This window comes from Corythoichthys intestinalis, chromosome 13, assembly GCF_030265065.1.
Source record: "Corythoichthys intestinalis isolate RoL2023-P3 chromosome 13, ASM3026506v1, whole genome shotgun sequence".
In the NCBI taxonomy this organism is placed as follows: domain Eukaryota; kingdom Metazoa; phylum Chordata; class Actinopteri; order Syngnathiformes; family Syngnathidae; genus Corythoichthys; species Corythoichthys intestinalis.
The window spans coordinates 56,283,948-56,307,889 of NC_080407.1; the positions used below are offsets into that span (position 1 = coordinate 56,283,948).

General features: G+C 41.4%; 1 protein-coding gene and 1 long non-coding RNA gene across 3 annotated transcripts in view; one reads left to right on the forward strand and one right to left on the reverse strand.

Annotated features, from left to right (window-relative positions):
- nlgn2a (neuroligin 2a) overlaps positions 1-23,942 on the reverse strand; it is a 74,382-nt gene that overhangs the window by 43,456 nt on the left and 6,984 nt on the right. For both annotated transcript variants that reach the window (XM_057854186.1, XM_057854185.1), the window contains exon 2: positions 5,970-6,660. In XM_057854186.1, coding sequence (XP_057710169.1) covers positions 5,970-6,432 — 463 coding nt within the window. In that variant the 5' untranslated portion in view covers positions 6,433-6,660. The remainder of the gene's footprint in view (positions 1-5,969; positions 6,661-23,942) is intronic.
- LOC130928012 (uncharacterized) lies at positions 3,400-14,809 on the forward strand. The gene is made up of 3 exons (XR_009066564.1): positions 3,400-3,580; positions 4,793-5,048; positions 14,686-14,809. It is a non-coding gene; the product is annotated as an uncharacterized LOC130928012 (long non-coding RNA).

Consider the following 23,942-nt stretch of genomic DNA (forward strand, 5'->3'; position numbering starts at 1 on the left):
ATGATTACCTAATTGTTTGACTGATCTTATTGATCACATTGTGGTTGTGACAAAAAAAAAGCACAAAACAATGAGCAGGGAACTATAAAGAAAACACTTCCAGAAACCCCTAGCAAAAAGTATGGTATCACTAGTCTCGGACAAGCACTCAGTCCGACATTTTATTATGTAGAACAAAGTCAGATAAAAGTTTGAAAAAAAATAATCAATTAGTTCAAAAGTGCAACTCTTTGGCATTCAGAAACACAAAAAGAAATGGATAAAAAAAACATCGTGGTAATCAATAAATGTTACTTTTATAGAGCAAGTGCAGGGAAATAAATATAGAATCACTCCATTCTTAGGAAGAATTTGTGGAATCATGAGAAACAAACAAAGAAATAACAATCAAAACACATCTCTCGTATTTAGTCGCACCACCTCTGGCTTGTATGACAGTCTCTGAGGCATAGACTTGATGAGTGACAAACAGTATTCTTTACCAATTTGGTGCAAACTCTTTTTGATAGAAGTTGCCAGATCATCCTTGTAGCTCGGAGCCTTGCTGTGGACCATTTCTTTCCATTTCCACCACAGGTTTTTAATAGGGTTGAGATCTGGGCTATTTGCAGGCCATGACATTGACTAGATGAGACTTTCTCCAAGGAATGCTTTAACATTTTTAGCTATGTGGCATGAAGCACTGTCATCTTGGAAAATGATTTTATTATCCCCAAACATATTTTCAATTGAAGGGATAAGAAAGCTGCCTAAAATTTCAATGTAAACTTGTGCATTTATTGAAGATTTAACCACAGCCATCACCCCAGTGTCTTTGCTTGACCTGCATCCCCATATCATCAAGGACTGAGGGAATTTTGATGTTGTCTTCAGGAAGTCATCTTTGTAAATCACACTGGAACGGTACCAAAGAAAAGTTCCAGCATCGTCACCTTGTCCAATGCAGATTCTTGACTCAGCCCTGAGAATAACCCTCATCCAGTCATTCACAGTCCACGATTGCCTCTCCTTAGACCAGGGGTGGGCAAACTATTCCACAAAGGGCCACAGTGGGTGCGGGTTTTTGTTGCAACCCATTAAGAGGACACCTTTTCACCAATCTGCTATTTTACACGTGCAATCAGTCGATTGCAGTCAGGTGCTTCTCATTTCTGCTGAAACCTCATTGGTTAAACTATCTGTGCTGGGTCAGTTGGAACAAAGACCAGGACCCACTGCGGCCCTCGAGGACCGGTTTGCCCACCCCTGCCTTAGACCATTGCCGTCTTGTTCTTTTCTGTTTAAGTGTCACTGATGGTTTCCTTTTAGCTTTCCTGTATGAAAAGCCCTTTTCTTTTAGGCGATTTTGCACAGTTCTGTCACGCACCTTGTCTCAAGCTTCCTCCCATTTCTTCATTTGTCTTGTTGTACATCTTGTTTTCAAGACATATGGCCTTTAGTTGTTTGTCATGACGTTTGGATGTCTACCAGTACACTTAACTTTAACAACATTGCTATGCCGTTTGTACTTGGTCCAGATTTTTGATACAGCTGACTGAACAGCCACATCTTAGGCAACCATACGTGTAGCGTTACCTTCTTCAAGAAGTTTGATAATCCTCTCCTTGGTCTCAAGAGACATCTCTCTTGTTGGAGCCATGATTCTTGTGAAACCACTTGGTCCAGTGCCCCTCCAAGGTGTGATAACTGCACTGTTTTTAACTGCTGACTAACAAGCAGATCTAATCCGAGGCAGGGGCCCAATTAAGGAAAGGAAATTGACTGGGTGTGTCTGTATTTTCTTCTCAAGATGGAGTGATTCTGTATTTTTTTTCTTCAGAGTGATTATATAGACCCCATTCACGTGACGTCACAACACCGCCCCCCTGACCTGTGCCGCCATATTGTCCGTCAGCTCATCGTGCTTACATATTACCGCTACGTACATTCCTCCTATTACTGCATGTTTTTCTGCCTGTCTAAGGAATCACCGCCTAGTAAAGGAACCCAAAAACCTTCCTGACAATCATTAACATTGATTAATCAAAATGGTGAAGGCATGTTTGGCGGTTAGTTGCAGTAACAGAGAAGATAAACGGTCATTTTAGTAGTTACTGTGTGCCCATTGTTAAAAGGGCGAATCTCTAAAGCAGCACGGTTTGTTTATCTCGGTCCATGATGCGTTTGTGTCGACAGCTGTCAGACAGCGGCGAAAGCATCACTAGTCGTGATGCCAACACGATCGCAGACATTATCAGACGGAGAATACGAAGCTCGTCGCCACGGTCGCGCAGCAAGAAGGTGAGCGCAACAACGGGTGTTGTGCTGAAAAATAGTCGCCCCCGCGTGAAATGTCCCCCCTGACGGGAGCGCCCACACGATAACGACTTTCTTGTACTGTGAATATGTATTATTTTACTCTGCTTGAACTAATAAATGTCATACCTGTGTGATTGTCATTGTGATATGGTCGTGAAAACCTGTAGATTAATACATTTCTGTTCAAAGATGGTTATGTGGCCCAGTCCACGATTTGTTACTAAAATACAGTACTAATATTTTGTGTAATTTAATGATTTATTTAAAACTGATTTTACAGTCGTAAATCCATTACTGTAATGCGTCCATGAAAACATTTAATGTTTTCACTTCAATAAAGCGTTATAAATAAGCGCTCCCGTCAAGGGGGGACATTTCACGCGGGGCGGCTATTTTTCGGCACACACCGGCCCGTTGTCGAACCGCCGATCAAGTTTCATTTTACAATCGTGACAATGGTGACGCTAAGCTGCCCAAATGTCGGTTTATATTCGGGCCGGTGCCGATTTTAGGTACCCGACGCCTCAACGTGACATCAACTGGAGTATGACTGGAAATTTTGTGGTCTCAGGACGAGCTCTGACGCACCGGAGGAAACATCAATTTGGGCATCAAATATGAATCTGGCGACTGCATCGACTGAAGCTTTTCCAAATAACGGCTTTTATGCAACTCATCCAATAAGTTTACAGGGTCTGAAAGTACCGGGGCTTCCATAATTTGCAAGTGAATCCAAATTTAGAAAGTACGATCATTGACATGACGGACAATATGGCGGCACAATACAGCGATCACGTGATTGTGTGACTTTGGTGATTCGGGTCTATATTTATTTCCCTGCACTTGCTCTATAAAAGTAACATTTACTGACCACCACAATGTTTTTCTATTCATTTCTTTTAGTGTTTCTAAATGCAAAAGAGTTGCACTTTTGAACGAATTCTTTTTTTTTTTTTCAAGCTTTTTATTGGAATTTGTTCTACATAATAAAATGTCTGAGTGAGTGCTCGACTGGTGATTCCATACTTTTTGCTAGGGGTTGTATTGTCGGCGAACACAATCCACCACGGCTGAATGAAACAATGTAAAGGCGAAGCTTTATGGAAAACTAGGACGCCACATCATGCGGACTAAAGAGGAAATAGACATTAAAGGCCTGCATCTGTGATGGTATAGGGCTGGGTTAGTGCCAAAGGCATGGTAACTTATACATCTGCGAAGGCACCATTATGCTAAAAGGTGCATAAAGACAACAAAAGCTGCCATACCAGGATTTCTACAGGTATCAGCAAATTGAATTTAATGTCACGTTAAACAAATTTGTCATTAGAGTTGTCCGATTATTACTTTTTAATAGATATTGTCCGTTTCTAGAAATCCGACACCAATAAATGCGGTCTAGGCATAACATATGGCTATTTGTATTGTGATGCCCCACTGGAATACTTTAATCATGATGAATGTAACAACTTCAAGGTTTTACAATAAACGTTCTGTGAAAAATAAGGTAAATTATGGAAAAACTGCCTACATTGCACCACTAGATTGTTGAAATCCAAATAGTGCAAACGTCAGTTTTTTGGATCAAGTGTAATAAGTGCCAGTAAGGCACTGCCATGTCACATATGGCTCACACAGGGTTTCTGGTTAAAATAACAAAGACGCACGGCTTCAGCGCACTGAATTAGGTATGTCATGAGTTTATAATTCATTATTTTTCAATTGTTCATTTCATTTCTGCACCATGAATGCAAATGGTATGATCACATAACAAATCCCAAGCATCTTAGTTTAGAGGCATCAATAAGCATAACTGCTGTGTTAGGCTGTGACCTGCCCTTGAACAAAGGCAGAAGGCTTCAACACTCACTTTAAAGACAACATGCATATTGGCCCAAAAACAGATAATGAAAAAAAGATATTATCCGATATCATTTTAAAATGATTTCATTGGCCGATATTACCGGCTATCCGATAATATCGGCCAACTGCAATAAATTAGAGGCTTTACAGGTTTTTTCAACCGTCAAGTTTACATCATTTTTAATGCCTCGAATATTTAGTTTAATGCTTTTTAACGTTTGAATTTTGACAAAATGCATTGAATGACTTTTAATGCTTTTTAATGACCCGCACGTCCCTTGCCTTCAAGCAACGTCCATTGGATTTATGACCCAAAACAATGCCAGAGCACATTCTGCGTGGCTTCGTAGTAAATAAGTGCTGGCCATTGAAAAAATATGTGAAGCGTAAATTACGACCAGTTGTACATCAAGCAAGAATGAGAAAGAATTCCACTTACAAAACTTCAAAACACGACACTGTCCAAGCTCTTGGTTGACCCATTAATCGATTCATTTTGATGTGCAATACATTTAGTCGAGTCACAATTTTTCTTTTTGTAAATGCTCGGTTTACAAATAAAGCAGAATGCTGAACGCGAATGAACTTGCCCGCTATTTTTTTGCTTACGCTCCATTTCTCAACTTCATAGGTGTCTCCGAGTGCAGCTAGTCCTGTGCATTAATGGATGTAGAATGCGGTGTGATGCATGCAGTTTGTCTACGTGCTCCAGGCAAGCTGGGAACGCCCCCCTGCTGATGCCTCCCTAACATCGATCCCGCAGGAGTCAGGTGCACAGGCCTCGCTATGATTTATGAGGAAACCCGCGCACTCTGCTCTTCAGAAAAGCTCCGAGCAGGCTCCTGACTTCATCTTCTCCCAAGGAATGAAGAAACGTAGGCAAAAAGGTATATTGGCAATGGGCTGAAAATGTTCTCAGATATCGGTATTGGCATCGGCCTTTGAAAATCCCATATCAGTCGACCTCTACCTTGAATAAACTTAAGTTAAACCAGTGAACCAACTCGTTTCATGACTTTTGCATTTACGGACAGAGAGCAGGGGACAGAAAAAGACCTTCCCCAAACGTCAGAAGCAAAACAAAAAAAAAAAAAATTAAGATGAAGTTATTTCTGGGGTAACTAAGAGTGATAATTTGTTCCATCCCTTGGTTGATTCTGATCATCTCCAAATTGAGTGGTGTTTTTACTGAAGAGTCAAATTCATTCTGTGATTAGCCTTTTAACTCAATTTGTTCAAATTTGCATTAAAAACCTCCTTCACAGTGTTTGTCCCATCCATTTATCCATCACTTTTAGCCTAAAGCGGCTCCTTGTGAGTGTTCTCATTTTGTATTTGTCCTGTTCAACAAACGGCCAGAAGTGCATTGAGGACTGTGCCTCCCGAGGGCATTACAGTACTTTAATTGCTTCATTTTTTTCCACTTGAGTGGTGGCTTTTCTTAAGATCATTTTTACCTTCAATTTTGCTACCAAAAAAAAAGAAAAGAAAAAAAACCACACACACACACACACACACAAATCGACCAATAGACTACTGGGAACTTGAAAAATTGCTCAGTTGCAGCACTTGTACGTCAAGTCAATTCTGCGAGCAGGCATACAACAAAAAAATTGTGAGAAATAGGAAAAGTTCATTCATTGATGAAAAGAACTAGCAGTTTACTAAGCCCCTCCTCTTTAAGAGTTGGTGGCCAATCACAGCTCGGACTTCATTTCAACCCCTTTCAGGGGCTGCTCGTGTACCACCGTCGATCGGAGGTAGGGCTTAGCACAATTTACCCGTCACCGCGCCCGCCCGGCACTCACCATCCTCCGTGGGCACGTAGACATTGAGATAGAGGCAGTCCTCGCTCTGGTTCTGAATGTACCCGGCCGCTACGTCCAGGTTGTCTGTGAACCAAACGGGCAGCATGATCTCGGGCAGCACCCCGTGCACATTTTGCGGACACACGGGGGCAAAGTGGGTGGCGTTGCGGATCTCCTGCCACGAGCCCGGGGCTTCGGGCGGCTGAAAGCGGCGGTCGCCGATGGGCGCGGTGGCGTAAGGCACGCCCAGGTATTGCTCCACAGGACCGAGAATCTCGTTGTTTAGGTCCTTCTTGATTCCTCGGAGCTTGCCGTAGTTGGTGGTGACGACGGGGTGCTTGGAAGGTTCCGCTTTTTGACTGGCGACCACATTTAAGAGGAGGGTGAGGCTCAACTGCACGCACCAGTCTGCCATCAAAGACCGTTGCGTTTTTCGTTCAGTTGCCGGTAGAAAAAGGTGCATGGCTGCTAATGGAATAATTGAAAAATAAGAGTCCAAAGGTGAATAGTTAGATCGACGAGCGGGTCATGAGTGGGGGTACTTGGGGGCCTCTGGGGTGGCAGGACTACAGGTCAGTGCTGAATACGAGCCAAGGCCGTCACAATCGCTTCCCCAGCCATGGTTCTGTTACGTTCCATCCCTTTGAGTCCTATCCCGTCTTGTCCTGACCCGATGACGCCATCGACGCATCTGCAACGACAAGAAAAATATAAAAAGAGCCGTTAACCGAGATCACGTTTCGTTAGGAACGGAAGTATACTTGAGAGGAACGAGTATACATCTTCCCTGAAAGAAGGCTAGCTTCGCTCAAATGGGTCATTTCGGAAAAATCCATTTGGCTCACAGCATTGTGATGAATAAGCACGCGCTTAAAATATATCTGGCCATTGGTACGCCGTCATGTGAACTGGGGAAACTCTCGCAAAGCGAGTTCACTTGTGTATTATGCATCACAGCCCTAATTTGGGCTCATTTGGAACTGTCCTTATATAACCTGCATGAGGGGATGGCCTATTTCTAAGGCAACCAAACGTTTTTTTATATGTAAATATAACAATAGATTGGAAACCCTTGACTAGAAAGGTGAGGTCAACAGTTACTATTAAGCAGATTTGTTTGTAGCGGCATTCGTCACCAAGCGCATGCAAATGAGCGCCTTGGAGCTGTACGTCCATTCATGTAATCTTCAGCGCAAATCCTCATGTGACATAGCCAGTCACAAATGCATGGAGGAGATTACAGTGTCATAATAACGTTGTCGGTCGGGGTTACGTAACAGCGCGGGACGAGGGAACAACCGTTCCCCATGTTTATGCATGAATGGAGTTCCTTTTGTATTGCAGAGTCTTTGTTTGAGCATCCTGCTTTAATTGCCCGATTTAAAGTTACCATTAAGTGTATAATTGCATCAGCGTACCCACTGCAGGGAGCAGTCTATTGTTGTTTTCTGTCCCGCCAATGCCAAAAGAGCATTTTGGACTTTAAAGTGAAATGTCCTGAGACAATAACTAAAATTAGAGCCCCATCCTATTAGCCAAGGCGGAAGTTTGTTCTTTTAGGCGTTAGGGCCTCCAGTTTGCATCAGAGTCAGTTCAGAGGGCAGGGGGGCTTTCCAGACAACAACTCTGTCTCGGACATCGCCATCTTAAATGGTCACGTGATCAACGTTCTTTGCCAACGGCGCTTGATGCGTAGGGAATACTTCAACTCTTAAGCATCACCACAAATTCAACACAACGTTAACCGGATGACTTCCTCGCTTTTTCATTATCCATTTAAATTCCACCAAGAGATTCTGGATATAATCCATTTCGGGGTTAAGAACGCTTTGCCTCCTCTTTCCATTTACTGCACCTTCCACACCTCAAGGCGAAGCATGCCAGTTGGCAAGGCCCGCAACTTTAATCAGACCACATTTTTAATCTCCTGCTGTTTAGTCCGGACACTCACCCTTGGTTTCCCTCCTTGCCTCAGCAGCTAAACATCAGGCTGAGCTCAGCAGCATCTGGCAAGCTTGCTCAAAGGCACATCAAGCACTTCTTGTCCAGAATGCTCAACAACTACATACAACGTAACTTTAAAAAATCAAAATGGCACGAACCGCAGTTGAGGAGAGACAAATATCTCAATGGCGGCAGTTGCTCCAATGTTAATTAACCAGCCACAGGGAATGATACACTAAGAAAAATTGCGATGCCAACGCTGCTCCTTTATAAAAGAGGCAAAATTTGTTATTTGTATGTTCTTTAAAAAACCTAAACATCTGATAATGCAACTTGGCATCCAGTTGACTCATCAGCGGCCACTTGTCCACGTTCTCTGTTGCCCGAGTCTGATCATTTCAACTCCTGATACAAAAATCACGTCGGGGTCACCAATTTGTTGGTGTGAGACCACGTGGTCAAATGCTGTGCATTAACGTTTTTGGAACCATTATTTAACTCCAAGAACACTAACTTATATGACCCGAAGAAAAACTTTAACAATGACTCTCCACAAATTTGACCATTTAATACAAGTCGAGAACGGCAACAACGAAAACTGTCAGAGGGCAAAAACTGGGCCCAGGGTCCTATCCTAGAAGCACGCTTTTCAGCATCCTGAGAAGTGACGTTCGCTTATGGAAATGTTTAGTCTTTTTGAAGGTTCGCTAGGCAGATCGCAAGGGCTGTCGGTGCGGTGCCCAGGGACGTCGCTAGTCTCGGATTGGGCAAAAGAGTTCGTGACCACTGATGTCGGGGCAACGCTGATTATTTTCTATCGGCGTCAGCCTTGATTGGGCGAACTCTGCAAACGACGTCCGCCTTAATCAATCTGTTCGTCCGTTATCCTATGGCAAGAGTGCAAAACGGATCTTCAACTATGTTCTGTTCTTATCACTTATTCATTTTCTGCATAAAAGCCCCACCACACAAACATTCGATGTATTTTATTGTTGGTTACATTTAGGGGTGGTACATAATATCGTAATGGCGATATGTCGTGATACTTTGTATCCCAAAAGGTTATCGATACGCTCCTGCCAAGAATCGAGATATCGTTTTAACATGGTATCAATTTCTAAAAAAATTCATAAATAAAAATGAACCAAAAAGTTGCTACCAAAATCTTCCACCATTATAGTGTCTCAGTTAACTCTAAGGCTGCATTGACGGTGCTCGACGCCCAATCCATTTAGACTGGGAACGTTCGTTCATTCGAAACCAGAGCATTCACAGTCATTCTGTCCGATTCTCAGGGCATTTACAGGCCACTTGCAGGTGTTTTTTTTTGTTGCGTTTGAGTCACTGCCTTTTCATTTGGGTAATTCCAAGGCCACTTCTCGTTCTATAACTCAAAATAAACAGGAAGAGACCCATAAAATACCCCAAAATCAACAGGAACTAACTGAAAATCAACAGGTAAATGACCTTAAATGGCCCAAAATGACCTCATTGCCTGGCACTGGCTGCCACTACCGGCCATAGACGTTCAGTCCATTTGAAGTGGGAGGGATGGCAGCGAATTCATTCGCTGCCACCCTCCCACTTCAAATTGGATTGGACGTCTACAAGTGATAAACTCATTCCAATTCACAGCAGAAGCTTGTTTTTCTGTTTATTAGTTGTTTGTAGAATATCCTAGAATGATTTCCTGACCAATGTATCGATAATCGTCGTGTCGCCATATCGTCAGATCATCGTTATTGTGGGCTATGTATCGCAAATCGTATCGTATCGTGAGGGACCAAAAGGTTCCCACTCCTAGTTACATTATGGTTTCAATACCTATTCTGTTTTGTACTCCAACAGAAGCAGGCCTGTCTACCATTATCGATTAGCACGTTAGCAAAAATACCATTTTCCTCCAACGGTTATAATACTGACAAACAAACAACTTACAGGAAGCACTTGCAATTACTTGGATGAAGATCAAATCATTTGGGCCAAGCAAAGGTTGGACGCATCATCTCACAGTCAATTAGAGCCCCAAATGCTGCAGCTCACCGTAATAAATGTGTGAGCAGACTTTAATTAGCACGGACGCTGCCTCACATTAGTCACTGCCTCTCTCAAACCAAGACTTCACTATGGAAACACATATGCATTCGAGCCGGGTCATTGATTAAAAGGTTAAAATTGCAGTCCATTTCCACCTGCTATAGCCGCCCGACCATGGATGACTGTCATTGTATGTGTGCGTACATGTGAGATGGACCCTCCCAGAGAACATTTAGCTTAGCTGACCCGGTTGCCACGGCGACAGCCGCAGCTGCTTCGGCAAATAGGCAGGTGGCTAAAGAGGGGAAAAACCCCACCCACCAAAGTAAAGTGCATCAAAACAACAATTGGATTAAGCGTTCTGGTCTTTATTTGAATTTCCCATCTTTACATGCTGAATAAACACAAGATTCGTGTGACGCCTGTAAAATCGCTCTTCACACAAGAGGTCGGCTGTTCGTTAGCACCCCTGACGTCTCTGACAAATTGACTCCTTTACGCGAGTCGAAGTGTGAAAATGGAGGGTGGCGGTGAAGCGTCATCTCATTCGCACGTTCCAAAGAAAAACTTACATACTAGGAAGCCTCTAAACTATAAGGGGAGAAAAAAAAAAAAAAAAAAAAGAGCAGTTCTACCAAAACCAGACAAATTCAAATATGTCCTTGTCCTCACTGTACTTCTGAACACCTTTTCAAAGTGTTGTTATATTTCAAATCTAGATAAGAGGGGGGAAGATAGAGACATGATAGGGCATGGTGGGGCGCAAGCAATACCAGCAATGTGAGGCGGGGAACCCTAGTATTAAGAAAATCACCAGTAAGTAGGGATGAGACAATACAACGAAATGGTGATGCTCCCGTCAAGGATCCATATATCGTTTTAAAAAGGTGTAGCTGTTTAAATGAAAGGATCAAACAGGTTTCAAGCAAAATTTTCCACTACAACAGAGTCTACGTTCACTCATTTTCTTGCCATTGACGACGCTAGATATCCAATTGATTTAGACTAGGGCTGTCAAACGATTAAAATTTTTAATCGAGTTAATTACAGCTTAAAAATTATTCAATCGTAATTAATGGCAATTCAAACCATCTATAAAATATGCCATATTTTTCTGTAAATTATTGTTGGAATGAAAAGATAAGACACAAGACGGATATATACATTCAACATACGGTACATAAGTACTGTATTTGTTTATTATAACAATAAATCAACAAGATGGAATTAACATTGTTAACATTCTGTTAAAGTGATCCATGGATAGAAAAACTTGTACTAACTTTTATCTTTTAAGAACTACAAGTTATAGAAATGTTATATTAAAACCCCTCTTAATGTTTTCGTTTTAATAAAATTTGTAAAATTTTCAATCAAAAAAATAAACTAGTAGCTCGCCATTGTTGATGTCATTACACCATGCTCACTCCCCAAACCCATAAAATCATTTGGACCCAAGCGCCAGCAGAGGGCGCCAAACAACAAAAAAGAGTGACAAGTAACAAGCGGACATTACACTGCTGTCATTTTAATCTGAGCGGGACATGTGCGTTAATTGCGTGAAATATTTTAACGTGATTAATTTAAAAAATTAATTACCGCAATAATTTTGACAGCCCTAATTTAGACGAATGAACGTTTGTTCATTCACCCCCCCCAGTCTATAAGTGGATTGGACATCTGGAGCCGTCAATGGCATTGAAACCAGAGCATTCTAAGCCAGTCTTCTTTTCTTTTACAGGTTTTAGAGCATTTACAGGTTACTCCCTTTTCAGTAACCCAAAATAACCAGGAAATGACCCGTAGATTGTCCAAAATCAATAGGAAGTGACAGAAACTCAACAGGAAAGGACCTGAAATGCCCCAAAACGAACTTATTGGCTTATATTGAAAGCCCTAGATGTCCAATCTGTTTGAAATGGGAGGGATGGCAGTGATTCAAATACTGTATTTGGACGCCTATAGTGATACTCATTCATTTGTTTTCCTGTTTATTGTAGAATATCGTAGAATTATTTCCTGACATGTGTCACGATAATTGTTGTATCGCCACATCCCGAGATGCCCTGTATCGTAAATTAAGAGTGTGACAATATGTCGATACAGCGATATATCGCGATATTTTGCAACCCGATCGGTTATCGATATGCTCCCGCCAAGCATCGATACTTTTATTTGACATATTGGCCATACAATGGAGTATGGATGCTGTAAACTGCTCAATGTTTGTTGAGCAATTCCTTGGCGGTCCACTAGGGGCGCTCGACAGTGGCGGTAAAGGTAAAGTGCGCACAAGTCGCCTAGGGAAGAAGAGCGGTCCCAAGTGGGTTGAAAAAAATAAAAAAGCTTCGCGAGAACGGTGGAGGAAAAAGTGAGAAAAATATTGCTGAAAATCACACATGTGGACACACTTTGGATTTTACACCAACAATAAAGGAAGTAAGGTGAACAAGGACTTTGCTGTATGCAAGAATTGTCTAATAAAATAAGGTTCACTGGCAGATGGTGACGAGATGGACACCGGATGTCTATGGAGCATCACTTGAGGTAAGAAACTTTTGCAATGTACTAGTAATTGATTTTTTCATTTAAATGTATTATTTTGATGACATATTTGAGAACCACTTTCCATCTAGTTTACTACACAAACTGTTATGACTGCCATTATGATACAATAAGCTATAAAAACGGGTTGAATAGCTTCCAAGATATATAAGGTGACGTGCATGATAATTAATGTGTCCTACATATTAAAAACAGGTAATTATTGCATTTTTAATTTCTATTCATTCAATTCATTTTTTTTTTTAATTCACTCAATACTTCCAACACACACAAAAAAAACTGAATTTCAACTCAAAAGCTATTGAGTAGCTAATTTTTTTTTTTTTATTTTGTTGTTTTTAAGGTGAGGAAGAATGTAACTGACTGAGTCTGACGTCACAAATGCTGAAGCAGATGGTGGAAGTGCTCAAACCAATGCTTTTGACAACAAAGGTCATATACAAAGAAAAGACCCACCAATTTTATCATTGCCCCACTCCAAGCTCAACTGCTGATTGACACTTACAGCACTGTTAAAAATTTTCAAAAGATTTAAAACTTAAGAAATTAAGGGTGCCATTCATCATGATTTCGCCAAGAAATTTCAGTGGTTGTGGTTTGTTTCCTCTATATGTGCAGGTACACAATTATCAGTAGATTTATATTTTACAACAATGTTGCACTGAAAAGGTGTCACTGTTTAATAAATGAATTAAACAGTATTTTTTCTATTTTGAAATGTTTTTTTTTTTTCGTTTCAACAGTTGTATCGTAGAATATCATGTATCAAATTTCTGACCAATATATCGATATTTACTGTATCGTGATATCGTGAGATAATCGTTATCGTGAGCCTTGTATCGCGAATCGTATCGTATCGTGAGGTGCCTTGAGGTTCCCACTCCTATCGTAAATGGTATCATATCTTGAGGTGAGGGTTGACTCGCCAATCAAATGTAAGCGTCCCAGAGCGCCCGCCTTTCTTCGCGACACCAGTTTAGCCCATTGTTTCATACAGATATTGAAAATGACCACTGTTTGCACACATCATCACTTTCTAGTCGTTTCATACATCACTTTTGCTTGAAAAACACAGAAAGAAAAGGAGGAGGTGCTAGACTGAACACATACTGCAACTATAAAGACTGCTTGTCTATCCTTTCAGAGTACTGCTATCAACAGCAGCTATAAGGTTTTTTAGAAAGTATTGAGTTTCAGTATTATCACTTTTGCAGAGACAGAATTTTGCAGTCTTGCTTCATGTTCGATCGTCTGAGAGTACACCATCACAACACGTGATTACGAAGCTCCTTTCTGATTGCGTAGCGCCCATGCAGCCTAATGGATGCTTTTTAGTGTGTCTGTGTGTCACACTTCTTTCAAAGTGCTTCTTTAAATAGACGCAGCGTTATATAACCCCCAAACGCACACCCGTATCAGCATCCTTATCAGTGTGGACTGGCCACCTCTTGTTCAATCTTATTGTGACAATTCAGATTTGTCTTGTTAATTTGAGGATAACGGGTTTTTTACCATACATTATTTAGGTCTTGTTGTATTGGTGTGTGGCAGTGGGGCATGGCTGACCTACATTCAGTAAGCTGCAATGCATTTACACCCACCCCTATGGCATGTAACGTCAAAATGCAGGGGCAGCTCTGTGCTCAAAATCTTTGTCATTCCTATTCGTCCGACAAGGTCATATTGACAATGTGTAACCTTAAATCTTGTGCGAGCACTTTCATCATTTGCCGCTAATCTATCAGTCCGCACCACCTGAGCACCACGCCGCTAAAACCCACACCTCCAATTCATCCTTTCCTTCCTCTTCTATTTCCCCGCTGTCTTGGTTCAGTAGACACACGAAGCCTGACACTTAGGATGAGTGCAATCACAGGGACACACACAATCCAATGCAAGCAAAAAGACTGAAATGTCACCACGTGGGGGGAAAGGTGGAACCAAATGCAGGGTGGGGATGAACTCAAAAACGATTCAATGTCAGTTAACAAAAAGTACAAACAAAATCAGTCCAGGAATTGAAATTTACTTGGGAACTCAGGAATATCAACACGAGGGCTTTGACACAGGAGGGAACATACAAATAGACAATGAGGCAACAAGAACTGGGGAACCATAGACTTCAAAACTCTTTTTACCTGACACTTATTCATTCTTTGCCTTACCATAGGGGGCTGAGCTTCACTTCGTAATAGACATTCGAAGACAGCACACGCTCATGTCCAAGACGGATTTAAGCTGTACCACATACAAACAGGAAGGATTGTCTCAGGAGTGATTTGTTTGAGGATTCAAGGTAATTATTATATTTTTCGTAACATGCATGCATTTTTAAATGTTGTGGGGGAAAAAATCAAATTTTTTTGCTTTTAACCAAGAATCGAGACTGTGTTATGTCCATATCTATGAAGAGTTTGGGGATTTAAGCATTTATTCACAAGAAAAGCTCTGTTTACATCAGGCAGCTGCTAGCCTCATTTGCTAACAGAGTAGCATTGTACCTCAACATATATATTTTTTTAATATTCATTATCATCATCGGTTTCATTGACAATTACAAAATGTGATATGATTTGCCGGAAGGAAGAGAACCGAAGAAAGACAAGGGCAGACGGGAGAAGCATATGCTTATCATTTTCCCGTCCCCCATACAGCTAAAGACGCACAATCAAACATGGTAGAATTGCGTAAAATAAACGCTAACTGCACGGTTTCTTTGCTTTCAACCCAGAATTGAGACTGTTGTACGTCTGTATCTTTGAAGAATTTTTCAACTTAAGCATTTGTTCACAAGAATTTTCACCAGAAAAGCTCTGTCAGCCGTTAGCCTCATTCACTGCAACCATATAACTATAAAACTGTATAATGACAATAAAGGGTTATTCTATTCTATAATAAGTTGTGATTAAATATAGAATTCATTAATAATCTATTTATAAATTATTTATACTTGATTCTGCATGTTTTCCTTAAGTTTCTGATGTGAAAATTGAGTGATTTTTTTTAGCTGTTGAAAAAAAGTCAAGCTGCTATTTTGGGCAAAAACTTGATATGTTAAATATTGCTATTGATCCTGAAAATATACGTGATTATCTCTACATTTGGATATTTTTGTGTATCTATTGTAAAATCTGAGAATTTTATGGCCATCTTAAGTTTTGTTATACCTATATAAAAAAAATAATCGGGATTTTATAAGGGAACGACTATGAATTTTTTTTGATGCCACTGCTCATGGAGACTCATATACGGCTAAGGTAGGTGCCTGTTTTGGTTTTAGGCCGGTAGCAGCTTTGGTTTTGAAAATATTTTTTGGAGTTTTTGAAAATAGACCCTCTACGGATCGGCCCCGTTTCCCATGTCATATCAATAAGTTATGAAGTCTATGGGTGAAGTTAAATACAGACATGGGGTAACGAGAATGAAGCACAGTCGGGTGGTATAAGAGACAGCTGTTTGGTGGATACAAAAGGAGCAGGCACAACAGGTGAAATCAATGGGCAATCACAGGGACAGGTCACACAAGGAGGAAACAAACCCAAAACCTAACAATTTCGAGTAACTGCAAAAGTAACTTATCACGCACGGACCAGTGACGCGATATAAGAAAATGGTGAAGGAGACTGTGTCTACGAGAAAAGGTGCTGTCTAACTGTTTGCATTATTCTAACACACTTAATATAATCAGGGAATACTATCTTTTCTCGTATATACACCGATCAACCGTTTATATTACTCTAACACACTTAATATAATCAATCAGGGAATAGTATCATTTCTCGTATTTACTGTTTGTAATACTCTAACACACCCAATATAAAATAAACAGCACTTAGACCATAGTTTAAGGAAAACAAGCAGAATAAATGGCATAAGACATACATGACGCCCAACGTGTTCATTATGCAACTGACTTGAAGCTGACGAGCTCATGTCCGCACCACCAACTCTCGCAATCAGTTCTCCAGGACAGTCCAGAACAAATGGCGGGACGCGCTGTCCCAACACAAGGAACACCGGAAAATGCCCGATATCCAACTGATAACACAACTGATAAGACTACAGTAAGTGCCCCTTTGATGCTGAGGTGGCAAAATCCACAACCCTCGTTGCCTTGACAACAGTAACTCCCGAATCCTCCCGTGCAATCCACAAACAGACAATAATCCTAAACAACGCCCAAACACACCCTTCTTCTGCCCACGGCCTGCCCCCGAGATCCTTCAAAAAGACAATGTTTAACTAATCGTTGTCATTTTTCTCGGGAAGCTTTTGTCGACTTGTGATATGGTGACCTTGGATCCTCGCCTGGGTCCCTCTTTGCTGTATGATTGCTGTCGACCTGAATAATTTGTCGACTTGTGTTTCAAAGCTTTCAAAATGGAGTCAGTACAAGGGGTTAATTCTGAGGTGAACGCGCCGAGTTTGTCCCTTTGGCCGGGTTAGCGGGGTCTCGCCGGACCAGGTCGGCGGAGCTGCGCCAGCGCGGGTCCGGCGGTTCAAATTCTCATTGCGACTAGTCTTGACTACTTTTGTTACATTGACTCCATTGGCCTTTGCAGGAATCCTTGCCCTTGACTAAGTCATCGGCAAAGTATTACAAAACTTTTTATTACGCAAATTCAATCGTTCTGGATCTTTGAGAGTCTTGATAATTGATTTTTTTAATACTCTTGACAAGATTCAATCATTGAATTAGTGTGAGAAAAACCGTGATCGGGGTACTTTAAACTTGTAGTCCAGAAAATACAGTAGTTACAAAACACCACTATAAACCATTTGTAAAACAAGGCGCTTGTAACGTGCACGCCTGGTGTTTTATTGTCCTAATAAACCTGCTATGTCTTCCTCATTTATCAGACTCGCCGAGGTTTCTTAAGCCAGATGGCTAAACAGACAAGCGCGGCGATTGAGAAAAATGGCGAGGGAGCGATCAACGCGCACCGACGATGCATCAGCCCGCAGCGGCAGACCGGGGCGATTGATGGAGCGAATCGCGTTGCGTTGGTCTTCTCCTTTAATATTCACAGCGGAGCCCCCGACAAGTGACATTCCCAATCGGCCGGCTTCGATAAATAAAGACCGATCGCAGGTTAAGCCGGGTTTGTTCGCCATCCAAAACTTTTTCAACAGGAGCCCAGTGGGATCACAAAATAGCCTGTTGAGAAAGTAAAGGAGGGGATCTTTACAAAATATCTTTGTTGAAACTCAAAAACAGGCATTCGGAACAAAATTGAGCCCATTCACGAATAAATACTGCATGGTGAGCATGACGTACTTCATGTAAGCGCTTGATTTTTGTTGTTGTCATTAGAAAAAACTCTTTAAGGTAATGGTGGAACAAATGTGAACAGCGCCCAGGTGCAATAAGTATAAATGGGTGAACGTCCGATGGGCGGCGTCATAGGGGATGATTATTCGCGGGCCCCTCCACACTTCAAGACAATTGCCTGATGTGTGGGGCGGAAGCGGTGCTCATGGAAATTTTTCTGCAAGCAAAAAACCCGTCGCGCAAGGGGTTTGAGGGTGTATTAGAGATATTTTAACACAGTGGTTCTTAACCTTGCTAAAGGTACTGAACCCCACGAGATTCACAGGTGCATTCACCGAACCCTTCGGAATTTCATAATGAAGCCATTTTTTTTGTTTTTTACGAATTCAAAACTTAGCAAGCTAACATCTAATTGAATTCCTGTTCAAAACTCTTCCAGATTTCTAATTTACTACAAATTATTTTTCCTTTTGCCGTTGATTTTCACGTCGGTAAATGAAATCAAACTCATTTCATACTGTTTTTTTGTTTCCACGTCTACATTCTCATTTTATTGTCGCATCCTCGTATCACATACTATTTTCATGACGTAAAATGATGCAATTTACAACAACAAAAAATATATCTGAGCAGTTCATGCTGTCTGTAGGTCTGTTATACTTCATATCAAGTGCTAGTCGACCTTCCAGTGAGCAAACAGATTTCTCCACCCATTAGATAGAGGGTTCGCATTTGAAAGAAATGGAATACAGCCTATACATTAGACGTCAGCACTCGCACACGTCACTTTGAGCATGCGCAGTTGCCACTACTAAACATTCCCAACAGCAAACAAGGCGGAACGTCAGCTTGTTCTTTGTGTGGCGCGCCACATGTTTGCATTTTTGTGCCTTTTGTAGCAAAAGAAAAAAAATGCGTGGACGCCATTGCTTCGATTGGGCGGGTATGTTTTCTTCCAGTCTGAGGAGGTAGTTGTCAACAAATTGCATTTTTGGCTGTCGCCTTGTCAAACTCCATTGTCCCCTAGGGCCTGGCATGAATACTACATCGTTTTCTCGCGAAATTGCCACATTGTCGGAACGGAGATGGAACCATATCAATGCAAACATGAAATGGGTCCTGCTCTGTTTATTTTTTTTGTCGGCACGTCACCATGCAAACGACCCTGAAACACTATTTTCCATCTTCGAGTATCATGTTTGACCCTCTCGTAGCCTAACCGCGACCCTTTTACGGCCGCGAACCGAGCCCTCTCGAGGCCCGGGCGCCGCCGAATCAATCCAAGATCCGCCCCTGATTTAGGGTAATAAACATGCGCTTGCACGTCAATATAATACAAATGAACAGCATCACCGCAAAGAGGAGTTTCATATATTTTAATACAGCAGCCCTTTTTTCCCTGTCACCACACAAGTTGGGCCAAAATGTCTCACTGAATATTTCATGTACGCGGCGGTCTAACGACGGCGGGGACCCGGAGCGCGCCTCTAATTATGCAGGCTTCCACCGCTGAGTCATCAAGGCCACCACGGGCCACCGAGCCTCACCTCAGCCCCTCCTCCTCATCCTTGCCGCCCTCCACCGCTCCTGCAAGTCTTGGCCGCCAGCAACCTTGCGCGCCCTCAGTTTTGGCAGGGAAGCGCTACCAATTGGCCTTTGCGCCGCTACCGTCTGTTTAGGTCCGTCCGCGTCCAAAATGACACGAAATGCACATTACACGTCTATGTATAGTAAATAGGGGCAGACAGAAAGCAGAGGGCGGTGCAGCGGAGAGGGAGAGGGGCTGAAGCAGTATTTAAATGACTGCATTAGCCTGCCGTTAGACGTGGAGTGCTGCCACCGCTTTGGCACACGACCCACTGATGAATATGCAGAGCAGCTGCAATGATGTGCAAGTGCACAGTGTGCTTCTGTTGGAATAAAATGGCGCTGATAGCAACAGTGACCGTAAGTGGAATAGTGCTTCGGCTCAAATTTTTATTTCCGCGGCCAAACTGAATATAGTATTAACTTACAGTAAACCTTTCAACAATATTGGCTCGGTATTAAGAAATAAATCAATAACAAATCCATTTCACATCATCTTAACCGTAGGCGGAGTTTGACTTTTGGGCCAGGGGGGCACAACCTGCTGATGACCCCAAAACACAGCGTCAGCAATAAAATTAACTTACAAGAATATTTAAGTTGAAAATGAGTGGGGTTTTTTTTTGTTTCCAATCATTCTTGAGGGGAATTCTAAATCAGTCTGCTTAGGACAGCTATACTTTTCACCAGATTCGTCATCCATTGAATATGGTACGCCCACCGGTGTCGTGCCAATGTAGTTACCCCAGTCAAAAATTGTTTCCCCTGGGCGGAGCCATTTGGAGGTAGATTTATGTCTTCATGATTCGATCAAAACAAAATATGTTTGAATGCAAAAATTAATTTGAAACTCAAAAAATGCATTTGAAAGCTATTTTTCTTTGGGTTTTTTTTTTATAGAAGTCTTCTTTTTTTATTGAAGCAACTTTTTTGATTGAAGTAATGTTTTGCGTTTGGGCCACAGTTGGGCTAGAAAATTTGTGTCTTTATTATTCAATCAAAAAATAAGTTGCTTCAGACAATAATATATATTTTCAAAGGAAAAAAATCACTTCAAAAAAAGAAATTTCAATCATAGAAAAAAAGTTTTTGAATACGAAAAAATGTTTGAGACTCAAATATTTGCATTTGAACACTTAATTTTTAATTTTAAAAGTTTTCTTTGATTTTAGCAATCCTTTTTGTGTTTGGGCCATATTATAGGTAGAAGATTTGTGTCTAAATCATTCAATCCCCCAAAAAGTTGCTTAAATCAAAAAAATATATATTTTCAAACAGAAAAAAATCATTTAAAAATATAAATTGCCGTCCTCTATTTTTTTTTTTGTGTAAATAATATGCAAAGCAAATGGCTGTCTTAGGTGCTAGTCACATGATCTGTTCGAAAAATAATTTTGACCCGTTATAAAAAAAATATCATTTTTTTGTGCGTTTCATTCATTTTTGCTGTTTGCTTTACAACTTCTATGTATATAGGAAAGTCAGTTGCATGCAATAACACTTTTCAGCCACCAGGCCCCCCAGTCCCCCCTTAAACTCCGCTTATGATCGTAAACCAATATTGCTTGGGAACATATGTTTCACGCTCTGTACAATTTTTTCAGAATATTACTAAGGGATTCATTTTGGCTGGATATAGCAACTGTTATTTATCATGTGTTACATCTACAATAGTTCATGGGTAGTTGTGGCTAGGCCTACGCAATATATACAGTATCGTTTGAATATCGCCATCGCGATGTGCGCACGCTCAACAGTCAAGTCCTATCGCAGGATGTGCGATCATTATTATTTTTTGAATACTTACACTTTCGGTTTGCTTCATAAAAGCAGCAAGTGTGCCAAGACTGTACAAGCAATCTGTAAATGCCCTAAAATGAACAGGAAGTGACATGTAAATGCACAAAAAAAATTGGCTGTGAATGCTCTTGTTTCAGTGCCATTGACGGCGCTGGACATCCAATCCAGTCAATATGTTTTAGACGTCTAGCGTCGTCAATAGCAGTCCGTGAGCTAACGTAGACACTATTCTAATGGAAGATTTTGATTGCAACCTAATCGTTGGATCCTTTTTTTTTTTTCTTTCAAATCAGTGACACCTTTTAAAAACGGTATATCGATTGCTGGTGGGAGCATATCGATTATATGATATATGGCGGAAAACACAGACAAGGCTGAAAAAGCAGTTTCTGCTCTATAAAATAAACTGCTGTATTTTAAGCCAAAACAGCTGTTGTGTTTGATAGAACAATATGTCTACATGCTGTCATAGCAGTGTCATGGCACATTAAGCCCCCGAACTATTTTTAATTTGGCCGTTTTACCCTCGAAACACCCGTTTACAGACGTCTTGCAACCGCTTTTGTTTCAACCCAGCCATAAAATGGTAAGTAATTATAGTTATTATTCAAAATGTCATTTTTAGCTTAGAATTGTTAATCAAGGTCTAATATTTTGTTTAAAAAAAAAAAAAAAAAAAAAAAATTTTAAATGATTCACTCGCATATTCTAAAACTTTTAAACAAAATACGTCACGGTGAAAAAAATGGTGTCTGAAAATAAGTCACGGATATCGAACTCTTAACTATTTCTTAATTGTTTTTTTTTTTTTGCAGTCGCATTTTCCCCAATCTGTTAGATGATAAAAAAATCAATGCAAACAAAGAAAAATTGGAAAAAAAAAACATTTAAAAGGGTAAATATATGAAAAAGAAAATCTCAACCATTCCTTTATGTCTGCGATTTCTGCATCACAACCTATATATCACCATGTTTTACCCATAAAATTAAAAATTGGCTGTGGCCATTCACAGCTGTGTATTGACACTCGTTGATACATGCTACATGGAGTTTTTGGATCGAAAAGAGGTAAGTATGCGATCTCGTTAAAATCATGGTGTCTTTAATCATGCTTTCTCATGCTCTCACCTCCAATTAGGGTTTCGCTGTTTTTTTTTTTTTTAAATGCCCTCCTGTTCAAAAACTTTCTTCCCCCAGAAAATTGAGATTTTAGGCTTTCCAATGATGTATCACACTTGCATATCGGACAATTTTGAAAGTTAGCCAAATTGGGGGTCTCAGAGCAGAACTTCAAGTCACCTGGGTCTTTTCCGCCATATATCACCTTTTCGATATACCCCTACCTGTAACATAATAGATTTTTTCCACATCCCACAGCGCAGAGTGCAGTAATAATATAATTTACTGTACATACTTGAAGAGGGAGGGGCAAAGATAGAACAAGATTACATTCTTCACTTTTTTTCCCCCTCAGTCCAGGAATAACCCCATTTTTTCCCTTCTCCGATCCTTGGTAATCCTCTATTGCTCTTGTGTATGTATGTATGTGTCTGTAGATATATATATATATTTTTTTTTTTTTACATTTTTAAATGAATTCCTTTCAAGCGACCCGAGCCGTCTCGGCCCCAATAACTCAAACAGTGGAAGCTTTGATGCATCATTCATGGTTTTGTTCCCTAATGCACTCTCTCTGTCTCTATCACAGTATCAAATCTCCATCGCGGGCTTTTATCTAGTGTTGCAGCATTGTCCCTTCCCTCTTGCCTTTAGAATCTCATCTTGTTGCTGCAGCTTCACTCACCCCCCCATTTCCACCCATGCACCAAAACTCTCCCTTTCAACTCATCCCACCACACACGTACTCATTCTTCTCCCGACCCGCTGGGTCATCATCCTCCGGCATTCGCCCAGTTGAGCGGCTGAGCGCTCCGGTCACCAGAGCGTCGGCCCCGTAACGGTCACCGCTAATCACCTCATCCATGTATAGCTAACCGTGTCATTCGGTAGCTAGCGCACGTGTTGTGCGTGGCCTTCGATTACAGCTCAGGAAAGGGCTAAATGCAGCTGTAGTATTACTGCATTGTCAGGTCATAGAGCTTCAAATGCTGATGAATGCGCAAGTGGAACCCTGCCAGAACATCCAAGCGTTGGTATTGCAGGGAGGTCAGGAAGGAGCACTTAGTACCAGGACAAAACAGTTCTGTTTGGCAAAAGAACTGAAATTCTGGCTGCGCCGTGTCCTTCCAACGAGCAACTCAGTTGATCTTATTTGTACATAAATGTGAATGAATACGCACAGACAGTAAGCAAGAGCACTGCGGTTTTGTGTTGTATTTTCCCTCCACAGAAAAGCGCCATTGTCTGCTCCAAGGTCTTATCGTTCACCTCGGCTCCCGGAAGCGCGGCACCATTTTCCTCTAACTCGGCCAACATATCCTCATCTGTCGTGTCGGACTTTGAATTCGAAGCTTTGCTATGACCAAATGGAACGGCGTCACAACTGATGCGGAGGCAAGACCCCTGGGCCAATGTAGCGACTTGGCAGTCGATTACTCCCCAAAACATATTTACCCTCATGCCGCAGCGACAGCGAAAAGCGCCCGAGGCTTGTAAACCTGCATGCGCATGACCGGCCGAGCCGCGAGAGCCACTTAGGTGACTTACTGTGCCCCGACGACAAAGAAGACCGCTCGTCGACCCCCGAAAGACTTCCGCTCTCATAGCGGCGGGCGACAACGTTTGCTAAGAGTACAAGACGACAACAT